The sequence below is a fragment of the Zootoca vivipara genome, chromosome 12 (genome assembly GCF_963506605.1).
Source record: "Zootoca vivipara chromosome 12, rZooViv1.1, whole genome shotgun sequence".
Taxonomy (NCBI): domain Eukaryota; kingdom Metazoa; phylum Chordata; class Lepidosauria; order Squamata; family Lacertidae; genus Zootoca; species Zootoca vivipara.
Genome location: NC_083287.1, coordinates 56599507 through 56619113, shown reverse-complemented (window position 1 = coordinate 56619113; position 19607 = coordinate 56599507). Strand labels below are relative to the sequence as shown.

The following is a 19607-nucleotide window of genomic DNA, read 5'->3' as shown; positions in this document are numbered from 1 at the left end:
CTCCTTCTCTGGAAGGTTCAGGCTGGGGAGGCAGTCTCCACCGCTCCTCTTCTGCCCAGTCCCTGACAGCTGACAGATGTATTGGGGGGGGGAGGTTATATAAATAAGCTAACTGCCTCTGTTTATAGGAAAGATGGAACAAGTGGATTCCAATTACAAGAAAGGAGATTCCAACTAAACTTCAGTACAGTTCGGCTCGTGCTAGTATACTAAATTCCATAATCCAGCCTATGGCTGACAAACCAGTTGACCTACAGCTTGCCTGGGTTCTTCAAGATGTGGATCTTTATATTACTCTACAGGTTGCTAAATTCCTAACAGCTGTCCTCTCGTACAAGAGACGGAATGGAATGTTAGCAGATTATTGATAGTTATAAGAATTTTCTATAATGACATCAGATATTGATTTTAGCGTAGTGCCTAATTTTTTTTTAATCATAATCTTAAACTTTTCTTTTTTAATTGTTAATATTTGTCCTTGTGAGCTGTGAATTGTGTTATATTATTTGTGGCTTGAACGAGTCCGCTGTTTTATTTGATTCTGATGATGAACTTCAGGAAGAACTTTCCGACAGTAAGAGCTGTTCAACCGTGGAGCAGACTCCCTCAGCAATGCAAATCGCGGAATCAGATAATTGGAAGGAACACCGAGGGTCATCTAGTCCAGTGTTTCTCAACCAGTGTGCCTCCAGATGTTTTGGGACTACAACTCCCATCATCCCTAGCTAGCAAGACCAGTGGTCAGGAATGATGGGAGTTGTAGTCCCAAAACATCTGGAGGCACACTGGTTGAGAAACACTGATCTAGTCCAACCCCCTCCAATGCAGGAATCTCAACTAAAGCATCCCTGGCAGATCCAACCTCTGCTTCAAAACCTCCAAGGAAGGAGATTCCGCCACCTCCCGAGGGAGACCATTCCCGAGGGAGACCGTTCCCCTGTCAAACAGCACCCACCGCCAGAAAGTTCTTCCGGATGTTGAGTCGGAATCTCCTTTCTTGTACTCAGTTCTGGTAGCATTTGCCCCAAATGCTCAGCGGTACAAATCCCATTTGCCACCCGTTCAATTCAATAGTCTGATTCCGGAGAAAGCAGCTTCATAAGTTTCTAAACGAGTGCTTTCCCTACTGTTAAGCAAATGCACAGTGTTTGTTTTTTAAAGTTATTTTATTAACAAAAGAAACCAAAGAAAAAAGCGCATAAATAAATACTGTCTCAGCAGGTTGAAAGCAGCATAAGGTTGGGGATTACCATTGAGCTCGTCGTTCTGGAACATTACAAAATACAGTGGTGCCTCGCAAGACGAATTTAATTCGTTCCATGAGTCAATTCGTCTTGCGAATCGCGGTTTCCCATAGGAATGCATTGAATTATTATTTTTTGCCCATAGGAACGCATGAATTAAATTTCAATGCATTACTATGAGAAACCGCGATTCGCAAGACGAATTTTTCGCAAAACGAATTCATTTTGCGAGTCACCATCAGATCACCATCAGATCGCAAAACGCATTCGTCTTGCGAAAAATTTGTCTTGCAGGGCATTCGTCTTGCGAGGTACCACTGTACCCCTTTTTCCCAGGGGGGGGGGGGTTATGCAGAATCATGCAGGCATAGCAGCTTGCCTCCTGGTTCCACTAATGGCCTCTGGTTTTTCTCAGCTCAGGACCCCGGGATTTCCCCCAACCAGAGTCTTTGTGCCGAAAGCTTGAAAGCTCTCACGTCAGGGTCTCTCTCGGAGAGCGGAGCGGTTCCTGTCGAAGCTTGTTGCCTGGTGGTCCTGGCTACGGAGAATAAAGTAAGATGTCCCCCCCTCTGTCCCCTCCCCTTCCTCATGCAGGTCCGTTTTTGACAGCAATACTTCCCTTTGCTAGGAAAGATCTTGCCTTCACCTTCGACAGGTGCAGCTACGCAGGTGAAGAGATGCACTCAGGCTGCGAAGAGGCATCGACTCTGGGTCGTCTTACGCTCTCTTGTGGCCTAACAAGGCAGTCTTCTCTCACAGATACAGTGAAGCAGGATTTTTCCAACTAGGAAAAAACCAGTGTCTGTGGAATGGATGTTTAAACGATCACCTTCCTGCCTGCAAATGTGCAACTTACAGGCACGGAGCATTTTCTTTTATTTGAGACCTGTGCCCAGGAATAATTCCGTCCACCAGAAATCATTTGCGAGCGGCCACTGGAGATGGCGACCCTGTTAAAAATTGCACTGGAGATAGAAATGTTCCAGTATTTTTTCCCCTTTTCATAGAACGCCAGTAAATTTTGCTGCTGCCTGAAGCGTTCCTCTGAAGTATTATTATTAACTGAAGTGTTATTCATTACTTTATGAATTTCATGCATCTTGTGACAGTTTGTCGACATACCATAAAAACAGCTGAGACAGTTTTTAAAAAGCGGGTCAAAACACGACTGAAGATCTATATATATGTAAAAATGGTGAAACTGTGGGCTCCACTTTTCTCGGTAACCGCTTGACCGATCCCCCTGAAATTTGGACACAACGATCCATGCCACTTCCCGAGTGTTTGCAGAACCTCGGATGCCTCACATCTCTTACCTGCGCAGGTACAGACCTGCTTTTCCACAAACTAAAACAGCGCCCTCAAGTGGCGTTATTCCCTCAGCTCCTCCTCCTACACCCCCTCCCTTCCTGTGAAATCTACACCACACCCCCAAACCCCGCCTCCACCACGAGATCCACCACTCACATCCATGAAGGCCAAACCAACTGAAAACAGGCCTTTTGCAGCAACAAGGCCCAACATTGCCAAGCGGAGGTAGGGGCCTGCCGGGGGGGGGGGGAGACACAGGGATGAAACCTGCCCTCTCCATAGTATCTCGCCTCGGCTCAGGGGGACTCTGAGGCTCAGGGGGATCTGAAGGGGGGCTATTAGCCTCCATCTCACAGACTAATGCACAGCAACGCGTGCAGGGCCAGCTGGTAGGTTAATAAAACCCATAGCAAATAAGCATCTTCCACCCAGCTGGTGGCGAATCTTACTGAAACAAGTACCTTGAAGTGTTTCTCGAAGGCACAGATATCAGGTGCCTGTCGTGTCTCAGCAGGGATGCTGTTGGGCAGAACAGAGGTAGCCTCGCTGAAACCCTTGCTCTGTGTTAACTGTGGAGTGGGCTTCTGATATCTTATGGCAAGTTTCGGGAGCTGTGTTTCTCCAGAGATTGCTGGAATCCAACTCCCATCATTGACCATGCCAGCTGGGACTGATGGGAGTTGCAGTCTTCTTTGGCGATCCCTTGTAGCCGAGTAAGATTGTCTTCCATAAACGCGGTTTTAACAATCAGTCCGTAAGTGACAGTGGAAGACAATTCTGGATCCACACGTCCTTCCACAGTGGGGACATTAGTTTCCGGGCAGGAATTGATCACGGTGAGGGTTTGCCAAGCGCGCCTTCCTCTTAGCGCGTTTCTCCCTTACGTCCTGAGTTCGAGTGTCTTCAAAGCCCATAACAAAAAAATTCCTTCAGTAGCACCTTAAAGACCAACTAAGTTTATATTTTGGTATGAGCTTTCGTGTGCATGCACACTTCTTCAGATACCTGAAGAAATATAAACTTAGTTGGTCTTTAAGGTGCTACTGAAGGAATTTTTTTGTTTTGCTTCGACTCAGACCAACACGGCTACCTACCTGTAACTTCAAAGCCCATGACACCTTTGGTAAAGGCTGTTCTCCACCCGGAGCCTTCACAGGCCAGTGTTTCCCAGTTGTCAGTGTTTATACTACTTTTTTTAAGATTTGCCTTGAGACAGTCTTTAAACCTCTTTTGTTGGCTTTTGTCCACACTTGGCTGTGTTTAGACTAATTTCGCAGACTGAGGTATCCCAAGATGGAGACAAATAAATACAGATCAAAGATAGGAATGGCTGAATTGAAACCGCAGAGAGGAGACGGAAGTCGACAAACCAACAAGTTACAAAATGGAATTCAATCCAGTACAAGGGCCTTTGTGAGCACAATACCCTGGTACTGGTTTGAATTAATTAAATACTGGTTTTTGTTTGATTGGTATTTTTAGTCTTGTCCATTTTTTTGTTTTATCGTCGTGTATTTTTCTTTTTCTTTTCTCTCTATTTCTTTTATATAATACACATTTATTCTAGATGTTTGACAATTTGATATGTATACTGTAATAACTAAAGTCTAGAAATGTCCAATGTAAGATTAGTTTGTGTTTTGTTTTTTGTATGTAATGTACATTTAATAAAAGTGAATAATAATAATAAAAAAAGATGGGAGAACTTGGAAGCTCTCTGCTTCTCCCCCAAAGCCCACCCGACCTGTTCCATCCTTCTCCAGGTAACCGCGGAGGAACTCTGCTCCCTTCTCAGCCAAGTCTTCCACATTGTTTACACGGAGTCCACCATAGACTTCCTCGACAGAGCAATATTCGACGGGGCCTCCACGCCAACCCGGCATCTCTCCCTGCACAGCGGTATGAGAAACAGCTGTGGTTTTCTTGGCTTCTGGGGTGTCTCTTGCAAGTGGCTGCTGCCGAGGGGAAACGAGCAGGCCTGAACTACTCCAGTTCCACCTGCGGGACTGAGCGATCATGTGATCTCGCCTTTGCCTACCTGGCATCTTCCCAGAGATGATGGGGGTTGTAGCCCAGAGCATGGGGAGAGCGCCAGGTTGCCAAAGGCGGCTCTAAACTCGCGGGTGGGGTGGGGTGGGGTCATTGGTTTGTGGGGCTTTTTTTCTTGTTTCATCATGTAATGTAAGAGAGAGAGAGAGAGAAAAAATATGTTGTGAACTGGCCTGAGAGTTAAAGATGAAGCGCAGTATACAAAAGAAGAAGAAGAAGAAATAATAATAATAATAATAATAATAATAATAATAATAATAGTAGTAGTAGTAGTACAGTGGTGCCTCACTAGACGAAATTAATTCGTTCCACGGGTCTTTTCTTATAGCGAAAAATTCGTCTAGTGAATCCCATAGGAATGCACTGAATTTTTTTGACTTTTTGTTTGCCCATAGGAACGCATTAAATGAATTTCCTATGGGAAACCGCGATTCGCTAGACGAATTTTTCGTAAAACGCATTCGTCTAGCGAGGCAACCTCCGCTCGAAAAATCCTTTCGTTAAGCGGAAATTTCGTTAAGCAGGGCATTCGTTAAGCAAGGCAACACTGTAATAATAAGGGTAAAGGGACCCCTGACCATTAGGTCCAGTCGTGACCGACTCTGGGGTTGCGCGCTCATCTCACATTATTGGCCGAGGGAGCCGGCGTATAGCTTCCGGGTCATGTGGCCAGCATGACAAAGCTGCTTCTGGCGAACCAGAGCAGCACACGGAAACGCCGTTTACCTTCCCGCTGTAGCGGTTCCTATTTATCTACTTGCATTTTGACGTGCTTTCGAACAGCTAGGTTGGCAGGAGCTGGGACCAAGCAACGGGAGCTCACCCCGTCGCAGGGATTCAAACCGCCGACCTTCTGATCAGCAAGCCCTAGGCTCAGTGGTTTAACCCACAGCACCACCTGGGTCCCGCTAATAATAATAATAATAATAATAATAATAATAATAATAATAATAATGTAATAATAATATATCCACTGGTGGCAAACTGGGCTGAAGTGGCCTCCCTCTTCTCATCTAGCTGGAACAGAGGCTCCCTTGAGTGTCTATCTAGCCCAGATATTTAATTTCATTTTTTCATTTCCCTTTTAATTTGCATACCGCCTTTCTATATTGCCACGCGCAAGGCAGTTTACAGCAACAAAATATACAACAAAGAACACACACCTTATAATAATCTGACCCAATACAAAATGACATAATAAAATGTGACATTAATGTGAAATGACTTGTATCAAATAAAGTAGTATTCAGTACTCTATGAGAATATAATAGCACAGTGGTGCCTCGCTTAACGAAATTTCCGCTTAACGAAAGGATTTTTCGAGCGGAGGTTGCCTCGCTAGACGAATTCATTTTATGAAACAATCGTCTAGCGAATCGCGGTTTCCCATAGGAATGCATTGAAATTCAATTAATGCGTTCCTATGGGCAAAAAAATTCAAAAAAAATTCAATGCATTCCAATGGGATCCGCTAGATGAATTTTTCGTTATTAGAAAAGACCCGTGGAACGAATTAAATTCGTCTAGCGAGGCACCACTGTACACGACACGATAGAATCAACTCTCAAAACACCAGCAAATGATAATTAAACAGAAATTCACCACTGCACCGATCCTGGTCTGAATGCCTAATCCGGCCCGCTGGTCGATTTTAATCCGGCCCCTGTGGCAGTATATGTCCTGGGGTAAAATCCTTTAAAAAGCTCAGCAACTTTGGTCGGCCCTCGCTTCATCAAATCTGGCCCTCTTTGAAAAAGGTTTGGGCACCCCTGACCTAAGCACAAGAGCCCTCTCCCTTCCTGCCGTTCCTAGCAACCAGCGTCCACAAGCATTGCTGCCTCCAGCTGACTGCTCTGACTGGCAGCAGCCCACCGAGGTCTGGACCTGTTGGTCCTTCCTGTTGCACTCTTAGGGGTATCTGTGGGTGCCCGCTTTGTCCTTCAGCAGGGCTGGCAGCTTTTGATCCAAGTTTGCTGGCTGTTTGAACCTGCCTCGGGGCCAGCACTGGAGAGGCCATGTGCCAGCCAAACCTACTTGCCTTTTATAGCTCTCTTCTCTTCTCTCTCTCTCTCTCTCTCTCTCTCTCTCTCTCTCTCTCTCTCTCTGGCTACTTCCTTGCAGATGACTCTTCTACAAAAGTGGACGTTAAAGATTCCTACGAAACGGAAGCAAGCACTTTGTGAGTATACTTAGGGCAGCAGGGAAGAATAGGGCACCATTGCTGTTAGAACAGAACAGGGCAGGAGTTCCGGCACCTCTTTTTCTAGAAAAATAGCACTGGGTGTGTGTGCGTATTCATTTCACAAAATCCATGTATTGCCTAATTGTAAGTAAAACGTCTGCTAGGTTCCCAAAGTAGTCGGTGCCGTCCCATGTGGTATGAGACAATGGAGTGCGCCTCCATTCTTTATCAAACAGTTCCCCCTCCTCCCAAATCTTCAGCCCCAAAAAAGGCTCCCAGCGCAGGTAAAAGGGGGGCAAGTATCACTTCAGTCCCGAACCCTCAGGCCTACAACCTGACAGACGCAGCACAAAAGGAAAACTGACTGGGAGGGAGGAGGAGATGGAAGGCCCTCGGCTCTGTGAGGGTGACGCGTGGACCTGTTGTGCATTTCCAGTTCTTTCCCCGAGTCCTTGGAGACCGGTGGCAACTCCCCTTCTTCCTTCTCGGCACAGCCATCTCCCCACGCCAAGGCGGCCAGCGAGAGCGAGCTGAGCACCACCGCAACAGAGCTCCTCCAGGACTACATGATGACGGTAGGGGCAGGGAGGAAGGCTTTCCTCTCCCCAGGGAAATCTTGGTTCCCCCTTGTGGGGTGGGGGGTGGGGACCAAAGGGCTTGTCGCCCACTTAGCTGGGGGGTCATTGGAATCTGCAGGTCCCTTTCTCTTCCTCTAGAGCAGCAGTGGGAATGCTGTGGCCTCCGGTTGGTGCCAGGACTACAACTCCCATCATCCTCCAGTCCACTGGCTGTGCTGGGTGACGGGAGTCCAAGGACATTTTTGAGGTGGCCTGGGCCAGGCCTGCCTGCTCCTACCTGAGACCCTCCCCAGCCAGCTAGGAAGTGGAGTCTGCAATTATTATTATTAATTTTCCAAGTTACCCAACTCCATTACTTTAATACAATTTTAAAAAAAATCAGGTTTCTCGCTTCTGTTGCAAACATACAGGTGAAACTCGGAAAATTAGACTATCATTGAAACGTGTGATGCAACTTAATATTTTTATTTTATTTTTATTTTTACAAATGCTTTCTTTTGGAAATTCCACAGTAATAAAACAAAGTTACAATAATACAAAAATAAACATCGCTATTACATTTCATTAATTACATTCCATTTATAATTGACCTGCCTAACAACAATTACAACAAATAAAGGCTTGGCATATCAAAGCATTGCATGTCATGCATCTATCTCATATATTGGTTTCACTTTTAAATTGCGTTACTGAAATAAATGCACTTTTCGACGATATTCTATTTTTCCAAGTTTCACCAGTATGTCGGCCATTTCCTGCCACAGCTGCATCGTTTCTTATTTAGTGTTCATTTGTCATCCATCAATCTTCGTTAGATCCTTCTTGCAGCTAGCTGCATTTTCCTCCTCACAAACAGCGCCACTGTTGCATCTTTTAAGTATAAAATCAGTTTCATACACATTGTTGTTTCAGACCTGTTGTGCTGGTAGAATTAATTACTATCTTCCATTGTCCAGTTATTCGCAGTGTTTATCTGGATGGTACAAAGTCATATTCCATTCCTTCCGCTGTTCACCTACTAGCGTACGGCCTGCAGCCATAAATAGCTGACGGCGAGTACATTTCCAGTCTCCCCCATTAAAATTCCACTCTGGAGCTCTTCCTCGGCACACAGTTAAAACCAAAGTATTTTCTCAAGTTTGGCCTCTTGCCAGATCTATTCGGCAGCCTTCATTCTTGCCCTGCATTGCTGCACCACACACTAGGAGGTGGGGTCTGAAACAGCTGGAAAACACCTGGGTGGGGAGAGCTTTGCTAGAGCGTCAGAAATGTTGTAGGCTGAGAGATGATAATAATAATAATAATAATAATAATTTATTATTTATACCCCGCCCATCTGGCTGGGTTTCCCCAGCCACTCTGGGCGGCTTCCAACAGAAAAATAAAACACAATAATCTATTAAACATTAAAAGCCTCCCTGAACAGGGCTGCCTTCAGATGTCTTCTAAAAAGTCTGGTAGTATTTTCCCTCTTTGACATCTGTTGGGAGGGCGTTCCACAGAGCAGGCGCCACCACCGAGAAGGCCCTCTGCCTAGTTCCCTGCAACTTGGCTTCTTGCAACGAGGGAACTGACAGAAGGCCCTCAGTGCTGGACCTCAGTGTCCAGGCAGAATGATGGAGGTGGAGACGCTCCTTCAGGTATACTGGACCGAGGCCATTTAGGGCTTTAAAGGTCAGCACCAACACTTTGAATTGTGCTCGGAAACGTACTGGGAGCCAATGTAGATCTTTCAAGACCGGTGTTATGTGGTCTCGGCGGCCACTCCCAGTCACCAGTCTAGCTGCCGCATTCTGGATTAGTTGTAGTTTCCGGGTTACCTTCAAGGGTAGCCCCACGTAGAGTGCATTGCAGTAGTCCAAGCGGGAGATAACTAGAGCATGCACCACTCTGGCGAGACAGTCTGCAGGCAGGTAGGGTCTCAGCCTGCGTACCAGATGGAGCTGATAGACAGCTGCCCTGGACACAGAATTGACCTGCGCCTCCATGGACAGCTGTGAGTCCAGAATGACTCCCAGGCTGCGCACCTGGTCCTTCAGGGGCACAGTTACCCTATTCAGAACCAGGGAATCCTCCACACCCGCCCGCCTCCTGTCCCCCACGAACAGTACTTCTGTCTTGTCAGGATTCAACCTCAATCTGTTAGCCGCCATCCATATTCAATAGCTGTCTTGATTCAATAGCCATGATTCAATAGCTGTCTTCAAATATTTAAAGGGCTGTCATGTGGTGGGTGCCTAGTATCATAGAATTGTAATGTTGGAAGGGACCCTGAGAATCATCAAGTGCAGGAATATGCATACGGGGATCAAACCTGCAACTTTGATGTTAAGGGAACCACCGTCTTCCGGGGTAGTTCGTTATACCGTCTGATAGCTCTTGCCATCAGAAAGTTCTTCCTAATTTTTAGCCGGCTGTGAGCTTAACCACTGCCTCACCTCCTGGGATGTAAACCTTCATTGCGGACCTTTCCTAACGTTATGTGGAAAACCAAACAGAAGACACCGCAGCTTCCATTTCAACACCCTTTTCTTCCAACGCTGGAACCTACGCTGATTTAGCTTTTATTCTCCCCACCCCGCCCCTTTCTTTCCTAGCTACGAACAAAACTCTCCTCTCATGAGATCCAGCAGTTTGCCATGCTTTTGCACGAATACCGCAATGGGGCGTCCATACACGAGTTCTGCGTCAGCCTGCGACAGCTCTATGGGGATAGCCGGAAATTCCTTCTGCTAGGTGAGTGTCCCCTCCTGACCCCAACCCGGGATTGAATGAACGAAAGTGGTTGGTGTCCCTATATCCCGTTTGTTGAGGGGCAGGTGGGGCTTGTCAGCCTAGGAAGGGAGCCCATCTAGGCCAGGCGTAGGCAAACTCGGCCCTCCAGATGTTTTGGGACTACAACTCCCATCACCCCTAGCTAGCAGGACCCAGTGGTCAGGGATGATGGGAGTTGTAGTCGCAAAACATCTGGAGGGCCGAGTTTACCTGTGCCTGATCTAGGAGAAGGAAAATGCTGATTCTAAACTTTGCGGGATTCTAAACTTTGCTGATTCTAAACTTTCCGCGTCTTGAGAGCAGCCAGCCGCAGGAATGTACCATTACCTGCCATTTTTTTCATCCATGCCAGGACAAACTGTAGTTTTTAAAAATTAGGTTGTTGAGATTCCCTGGGGACCCTCTATTCCCCCCCCCCCGAGCTACAATTCTCAGAGTGGTATAACAGCTCCTCTTCTCGGAGAACTCTTGAGAATTGTAGTCTCATTACAACAACTCTCAGAGCCCTTTTAACAAACTACGGTTCCCAGCGCCTGCGAGAGAGGCCAGGGTTCGAATCTCCACCAGGACATAAAGCTTGCTGGATGTGACCTTGGGGGCAGTCACTGCCTCCTCTCAGCCTCACATGGTTGTTGTGGGGACTAATGGAAGAGGGGGAGGGGGTCGTGCACAGCGTGGTTTCAAGCTCCTTGGAGGAAAAGGCGCGACACAAAAATAAAAAAGGAAATGTTATTTCAGAGTCTGCTTGGAAATAGACACTCCCCCGCAATCTCCGTTTCCCCCATGGCTCCCTCTAGTGGCTCAGTGAACACATCATTTTTCTAAGTAAAATAAAAAAATTCCTTCAGTAGCACCTTAAAGACCAACTAAGTTTTTATTTTGGTATGAGCTTTCGTGTGCATGCACACTTCTTCAGATACAGTGAAATGGAAGTTTCCAGGCACTTATGTAGAGAAGGGGTGGGGAGGGGTGGGGATGGGGAGGGGGGATCACTCAGAAGGGTGGTGGAAATGGGTGATTGACTGACTGATAGCTGTTGATGACCGCAAACGACTGCAAATGGTTTTGCATGAAAAAGCAAGGGTTGAGATGGCTGAAGATCGCTTATCATGTATAATGAGATAAGAACCCGATATCTCTGTTCAAACCAGGTCCCTCCATGGTTTTGAGCTTGGTGATAAGTTGCAATTCAGCAACTTCTCTTTCCAGTCTATTTCTGAAATTCTTTTGTAGTAAGACAGCTACTTTGAGATCTTGTATAGAATGTCCTGGGAGATTGAAGTGTTCTCCTACTGGTTTTTCTGTCTTCTGGTTCCTGATGTCAGATTTATGTCCATTTATCCTTTGGCGTAGGGTTTGGCCTGTTTGTCCAATATAGAGAGCTGAAGGGCACTGTTGGCATTTGATGGCATACACAATGTTAGAGGATGAGCAATTAAATAGTCCTGAGATGGTATGTTGGATGTTGTTGGGGCCAGTAATGGTGTTGTCTGGGTGTATGTGGCAGCAAAGTTGGCATCTGGGTTTATTGCAGGCTCTGGTACCAGTGTCCATGTTAAGTCTGGTGGTTGTATTATTGTGGGTGAGGAGTTGTTTAAGATTGGGTGGCTGTCTGTAGGCAATGAAAGGTCTTCCTCCCAGAGCTTGAGAAAGGGAGCGGTCATTGTCCAGGAGAGGCTGTAGATCTCTGATGATGCGTTGTACTGTTTTAGCTTGGGAGCTGTATGTGATGACTAGTGGTGTTCTGTTATTTTCTTTTTTGGGTCTGTCTTGCAGCAGGTTCTCTCTAGGTATCTGTCTGGCTCTGTTGATCTGTTGTTTAACTTCATCAGGTGGATATTTTAGTTCTAAAAAGGTTTGCTGTAGATCTCTTAGGTGAGATTCTCTGTCTGTAGAGTTGGAACAGATGCGGTTGTAACGTAAGGCCTGGCTGTATACGATGGATTGTTTGGTATGTTTGGGATGGTAGCTAGAAGCATGTAGATATGTTTGTCGGTCAGTTGGTTTTCTGTATAAGGTGGTGTCTATACGTCCATCCTGTATTTTTATAGTAGTGTCCAAAAAATGTATTTCTTGCATAGATTGGTTCATTGTTAGGTTGATGGTGGGGTGAAAGTCATTGAATGTCTGGTGGAAGGTTTCCAGGGTCTGTTGTCCATGTGTCCAGATAATAAAAATATCGTCAATGTATCGCAGGTACAGGAGAGGTTTGAGTGGGTAGGAGTTAAGGAAACGTTGTTCTAAATCTGCCATGAAGATGTTGGCATACTGTGGGGCCATGCGGGTGCCCATGGCTGTGCCGCTGATCTGGAGGAACAGGTCATCACCAAATTTGAAGTGGTTGTGGGTAAGGACAAAGTGGCAGAGTTTGGTAGCAAAGTCCGCTGTGGTTTTATCTGAAATGGTGTTCCTTATGGCTTGTAAACCATCATTGTGTGGGATGTTGGTATATAGAGATTCCACATCCATAGTGGCTAGTATAGTATTGTTAGGAAGATTGTTCAAATATTGTATTTTCCTCAGAAAATCTGTGGTGTCACGTACGTAGCTGGGAGCACTGATAGCATATGGTTTCAGAACAGAGTCCATATAGCCGGAAACACCCACTGTAATGGTGCCAATACCTGAGATGATGGGGCGTCCTGGGTTTCCTGGTTTGTGAATTTTGGGTAGAAGATAGAAAGTTCCTGGCCGAGGTTCCGCTGGTGTGTTTGTGAGGATCTGTTCTTGGATGTGTAGGGGTAGCTCCTTAATAATCTTGTTCAGTTCTTTTTTGTATGCTTGTGTGGGGTCTGAGTCCAATTTCATGTAAAAGGCAGTATTGGAAAGTTGTCTGTGGGCCTCTTGGATGTAATCAGTTTTGTTCATGATGACGACAGCTCCACCCTTGTCTGCCTCTTTAATTATAATGTCTGGGTTGTTCCTGAGATTTTCTATGGCTCTCCTTTCAGCATGGTTTAGATTTTGTTGTAAGCGATGGTGTTTTCTGGTCACATCCGTTTGGATTCTGTGGCGGAAGCATTCGATGTACAGATCTAGTGTGGTATTGCGTCCATCAGGAGGGGTCCATGTGGAGTCCCTTTTTGTGTAACTTCTTTTCGGTGGTAGTTGGTGGTCAATGTTCTGTTCATTGATGTGTTTGGAGGGTGATGGACGCTTTCTGCGGGGGGCAGGTGAGGAGCACAACTTTTAAGACACTGGGAAGGAGACTTCCTCCTCCTCCTTGCTCACTGTACAATGGTACCTCTGGTTAAGAACTTAATTGATTCCAGATGTCCGTTCTTAACCTGAAACTATTCTTAACCTGAGGTACCACTTTAGCTAATGGGATCTCCCGCCGCCGCTGCGCCACCACCGCACGATTTCTGTTCTCATCCTGAAGCAAAGTTCTTAACCCAAGGTACTATTTCTGGGTTAGCGGAGTCTGTAACCTGAAGCGTCTGTAACCTGAAGCGTTTGTAACCTGAGGTACCACTGTACAAGGAAGGTGTAAACGTCCAAACCTGTCATTCTTTGATATTGCTGTTGGTGTGCTCTCCCCCACCCCACCCCAACACACACACTTTTTAAATCATTTTTATTTGGTTTTACAAATAAAAATTATGAACAGCAAACCGGGGTAACAATACCCATATAGAGAGATTCCTCCGAATTTCCAGACTTCCCCCCACCCCCTCCATGGGGTCCCATTTTAAACATTTTACTACGTACATCTTCTTCCATACTCCGGTTTTTATATCAAACCATATTATCCAGGGTAATTGTTACACTGTTACAAGTGAGATCAAAATCCTGCTCATGTTTCCATCTGCTTACAGTGGTCTCCTAAGTAACTTATAACTTTTTCCCATTCTTTTATAAAGTTTTTGTCCTCTTGGTTCCTGAGCTTTCCAGTCAGTTTTGCCATCTCAGCATAGTCCATCAGCTTGGTTTGAGATAATATTATAATAATAATAATAATAATAATAATAATAATAATAATAATTTATTTATACCCCGCCCATCTGGCCGGGCTCCCCAAGCCACTCTGTGAGGCTTCCAACAGAATATTAAAATACAATAATCTATTAAACATTAAAAGCTTCCCTAAACAGGGCTGCCTTGAGACGTCATGATCAAATGGGCAAGGGACATCGGCCACAACATAGAAATTGATCTCTGGTTAAAACTATGGAATTCTAATATCAAGTTCACCGCGTGTACGATATTAAAAGAAAACATTATGAAACTTATGTACCGTTGGTATCTGACCCCAGTCAAGCTAGCGAGAATTTATAAGAAACAGGACAGGAAATGCTGGAAGTGCAGGGAGGAGGTTGGAGAAATATATCATATGTGGTGGCAATGCAAAATAGTTAAACCCTTCTGGGAGGCGATTTATAATGAGTTAAAAAAATTGTTAAAATACACATTCCCAAAGAAACCTGAATTATGTTTGTTGGGCTTAATTGGGAAGGAAATAAGAAAAGAAGATGTAAGAATATTTATGTATGCCACCACAGCAGCCAGGGTGCTCCTAGCCCAGAAATGGAAATCCACTATGGTACCATCAATAGCGGACTGGAAAGAGAAAATGGTAGAATATATAGAGCTAGCTAAGCTGACTGGAAGAGTAAGAGACCAAAAAGATCAGAAAATCGAGAAAGAATGGGGAAAATTTACGGAATATCTTAAAACACACTGCGAAACACCAATTGTATCTTTTGTGACTTCATGATACCTGCATCTGTAAATTATGGAGATTACATAGAGGATGATAAGATGTAAGAACATTAATAAGAATTTGTTTTATATGAGTGCAAGTAGTAAAAACTCGATTAATAAAACCAAGGATGGGAGAAAGGGGAAGCTGTGTTCGGCAGAACAAATGTAAAATATGTTGTAACTAAAGGAGATATCCCTAAAAAGGTATAATCAGGGATATATTTTTCAACTTAAGTTGTGATTATGTAAGAATATTTGATTATGTTTATTTATGAAGAAACAATAAAAATTATGGTTAAAAAAATAAAAATAAACAGGGCTGCCTTGAGATGCCTTCTAAAGGTCTGGTAGCTGTTTTTCTCTTTGACATCTGATGGGAGGGCATTCCACAGGGTGGGTGCCACTACCGAGAAGGCCCTCTGCCTGGTTCCCTGTAACTTGGCTTCTCGCAATGAGGGAACCGCCAGAAGGCCCTCGGCACTGGACACCAGTGTCCGAGCAGAATGGTGGGGGTGGAGACGCTCCTTCAGGTATACTGGACCGAGGCCATTTAGGGCTTTAAAGGTCAGCACCAACACTTTCAATTGTGCTCGGAAACGTTTCTCTTTCTTCCTTCCGTCTCTGGGCTAGTAGCATCTGTGCAGCTGTTCCATACATAAATAGTCTTTTTCTGTTCTTTTGGGATGTCAGTGCCTAATTCCTAATAGAAAAGCTTCTGGTTATTTTAGGTTATTTTAAGCATTTTTTTTCATTTCATTGTATATCATCTCCCAGAAAGCTTTTATTACCTTACAACACAGCATGATAAAAGGTACCTTCTTTTTCTTTACATTCCAAGCAGGTATTTGTACTTGTCCTATACATTTTTGCCAACTTAGTAGGGGTTAAATACCACCGGTACATCATTTTCATATATATTTTTTTCAATGCACAACATGCCATAACTTTCAAATCTCTCTTCCTTAACCTTTCCCCATCTGCCATCTGGATATTACATCCCAAATCCTTTGCCCAGTGTGTCATTACCAATTTAACCTGTTCATCTTTTGTACGCCACTCTAAAAGCAAGCTATACGTTTTAGACAGTAATTTAACATTATTCCTCTTTCTTTTTTAAAAAACTGTACCCCCGTCTCTTCCTTGTTCCATTCCATATCTGAGGTTGTTGTTGAGTTAGGTAAAGGTAAAGGGACCCCTGACCATTAGGTCCAGACTCTGGGGTTGTGGCGCTCATCTCGCATTATTGGCCGAGGGAGCCGGCGTATAGCTTCCAGGTCATGTGGCCAGCATGACAAAGCCGCTTCTGGCGAACCAGAGCAGCACACGGAAATGCCGTTTACCTTCCCGCTGTAGCGGTACCTATTTATCTACTTGCATTTTTGACGTGCTTTCGAACTGCTAGGTTGGCAGGAGCCGGGACCGAGCAACGGGAGCTCACCCCGTCACAGGGATTCGAACCGCCGACCTTCTGATCAGCAAGCCCTAGGCTCAATAGTTTAACCCACAGCGCCACCTGGGTCCCTTCCAATATTATTATATTATCCAATATTATTCCAATATTATTCCAATATTATATTATCCAATATTACTCCAATATTATCCCTTCTGGATATTATGTCCCAAATCCTTTGCCCAGTGTGTCATTACCAATTTAACCTGTTCCATCTTTTGTACGCCACTCTAAAAGCAAGCTATACGTTTTAGACAGTAATTTAACATTATTCCTCTTTCTTTTTAAAAAAACTGTACCCCCATCTCTTCCTTGCTCCATTCCCTTCTCCCCCCCCCAAAGGCCTTAGACCATTCATCCCTGAGAAGGACAGCCAATACTTTGAGAACTTCCTGGAGACGATTGGCGTGAAGGACGGGCGAGGCATCATCACCGACAGCTTTGGGAGGTACCGGCGGACGGTGAGCACGACCTCCAACTCAACCACCAACGGCAACGGAGCCGCGGGGAGCTCGGACGACCAGTCCGCACCCTCGGAGGGAGATGAGTGGGACCGCATGATCTCAGACATCAGCAATGACATCGAGGCTCTCGGCTGCAGCATGGACCACGATTCTTCGTGAAAGGATCGGAGAGAGAGAGAGAGAGAAGAGGCAATTCCCCCCACCAGGAATACCCAGGCCCTGTTGCTCGCTATAGCCGTGCACACTCTCTCCTCTCCCCTCCTGGGAATCATAGGAACTTTTTTTGGTTCCGGGCAAAGCGGAAAGGGAAGATTTCCCTTACGACTTCCCTTCCTACCTTCCTTCAGGGGCCCTTGACCTTGTGGGCGACAGTCTCTTCTGTGAAGGAGCAAGCCATGGAGAGGGTCTTGGCCGGATCAGGCCCTAGCAGGAGGGAGAGCGTTTGCAGGGTGGGCGGGTGGGAATCATTGGAGAGCCATGAATCCGACGGGAAAGCAGCGCCGGGTTTTGCCAAGGACGGCCAGTCCGCGAGAACTCGACAAGCCGGTTTACGGTTTTTTGCACAGGACATTTCTAACCTTTTTGTTTTATTTCCCGTGGGGGGGGGGATGGAGTGTGTGTGTGTGTGTTTGTTACTTTCCAATGAAGTTCATTGCAATGTGAATTAACTTAACACCCCAGGTGTTTTGTCCTAACATTTCTGTTCCAGACCAGAAGGTGGCCTTGGTTGCGCGAAGCCGAGCCCTTTGCCTGCTTGGTTGCGGGCAAAGGCCTCAGCAAGAGATGATCTTCCCTTGCCCCCAAGCCTTGGCTAGCTGCCTTTCCTCCTTCTCCAAAGCCCAGAACGTTGGCAACCTCGGCTCGGCCGTATTGTAGCAGCCTGGCTGAAATGGGCTCTCACCTCGGCGCTTGGCACCGGGCCGGGCGGGCGTAACTTGAATGTGATAACCCCAGTTGAGAGCAGTGCCCGCAGGTCGTCTTCTGCAGGGCACCTCGGCTGGCCCTCGAGCAAAGCCATCAGCTGAGTCAGGCTGGCCGCATCTGAGCAAACAGCTCCCATCCTGACTTCTGACTGCACCAGGTCATGGCATTTCCTTTCCCTGGTCGAAGGACATGGTTACACGAACCCCCCCCCCTTGAAGTGGTGCCAGGAATTTGGTGCTATCATTTCTACCTGGGCCGTGTAGCTTTCGCAGGGAGGATAGTTTTTTGGGCATATGGCAGTTCCTGGCTGGCAAAGTGGTCTTGGACCCCTGAAGCTGGACGGGGTGGGGGGGTCCAGTGGCAGCCTACAGTAGATTCTTCCCTTTTTTCTTTTTTTGAGACAACAGAAACTAGGGCATTCAAGGTCCTCTCGGACTTCTTACACAGGCGGAGTCTGGTGGTTCTTCAAGTGTGAGAGTTTGACAGCAAGCCTACAGTGTGGGGTAGATTTCTTGATTTGGGGGTTTGTTTGTGTGCTGTTTTTTTAAAAAAGGAACCAGAAGTGGAAGAAATATATACATAATGTATATGTGTTGTATATATTATACATATAAATGCACAGTTATTTTTGTATATGTATTTCATGCCACAAGATCTCTGCTGGCTACTATAAACTGACCTGTATACTATTTTAGCTCTTTGAATGGAGGTCCTGAGTGTGTTGGGGGTTTTGGGGGGGGGGTTACAGCCACAGTGGAAAACAACATTTTCTTTTTTCTTCCCCCCCCCCTTGTGAGTTGCAGTTCTCTGCTGGAACAGCCACCTGCAGCCCACTCAGCAAATTGAGTTGTTCTTGCTTCGTGTTACATCAGCAAATCTGTAACCAGCACTCCTTAATCCCCAGGGCCGTTCTCCTCTCCTCTTTCTCCCTCCCTGGCCACCCCTTAAACTTGTCATTTTGTAAGAGAGACTAACTGTCTTCTGCATTACAGTTGTGGACAGCTCTTGCTACAGGATGTCCCCAAATCCTACTTTTTGAATAGAACCCTAGGATTGCAGAGTTGGAAGGGACATCTGGTCCCTTGCCATGCAGGAATCTCAACTGAAGCATCTATGAGAGATCCAAACATCTTCTAGATTGTAGCCATGGCATACAAGGGGAAAGGGATGGGGAGGGCAGAGGAAAAAATCAAGCTCCGGCACCACTTATTAAGCAGTTGTTCCTAGAACGACCAGCTTGCATAGTTCAGGAGACAGGAGTTGCCTGACAGCGGTGCCCACCTGCAAGGGGCCAAAAGGGTGGCAAAGGAATATTCAGTTTATGCCCAGAGCTGAGTAAAGTAGGGTTGGCCAGCGCCCCTTTCTATAAATCAGGATTATGCCTACTTTACAACCCATTCTCTACAATGGCTGGAAAAGGCTGCTGGATGCTCAGCCCCCAGCCAGGTGGCTAATCAGGAGCCCCTTCCCCCCTCCTGTGGCTTCCAGCAACTGGTATTCAAAAGCATTGCTGCTTCCAACTGTGGAGACGAAGGTTTTTCGCTCTCACGGCTAACGGTATACCCACAGATACCAAGTTACAGTGGTACCTCGGTTTATGAACACAATTGGTTCCGGAAGTCTGTTCATAAACTGAAGTGAACTTTCCCATTGAAAGTAATGGAAAGTGGATTAATCTGTTCCAGACGGGTCCGCGGAGTACTTAAACTGAAGCGTACTTAACCCCAAGCATGGGTGTAATTGGTTCTGGAAGTCTGTTCATAAACTGAAGCGAACTATCCCATTGAAAGTAATGGAAAGTGAATTAATCCGTTCCAGATGGCTCCGCGGCGTTCGTAAACCGAAAGTTCGTAAACAGAGGTGTTCATAAACCGAGGTTCCACTGTACTGCATTTTGGGGAGGAGGTATGAATAAAGTGACCTAAT

At 45.8% G+C, this 19607-nt stretch overlaps 1 protein-coding gene across 3 annotated transcripts in view; it reads left to right on the top strand.

Annotated features, from left to right (window-relative positions):
* The window catches only part of CCM2 (CCM2 scaffold protein), a 46430-nt gene extending 29225 nt beyond the window's left edge, over positions 1-17205 (top strand). For all 3 annotated transcript variants that reach the window (XM_035129421.2, XM_035129420.2, XM_035129422.2), the window contains exons 5-10: positions 1660-1796; positions 4319-4454; positions 6726-6783; positions 7223-7361; positions 9962-10100; positions 16636-17205. In XM_035129421.2, the coding sequence (XP_034985312.1) occupies positions 1660-1796; positions 4319-4454; positions 6726-6783; positions 7223-7361; positions 9962-10100; positions 16636-16916 (890 nt within the window). In that variant the 3' untranslated portion in view covers positions 16917-17205. The remainder of the gene's footprint in view (positions 1-1659; positions 1797-4318; positions 4455-6725; positions 6784-7222; positions 7362-9961; positions 10101-16635) is intronic.
* Positions 17206-19607: the final 2402 nt, after the last annotated feature.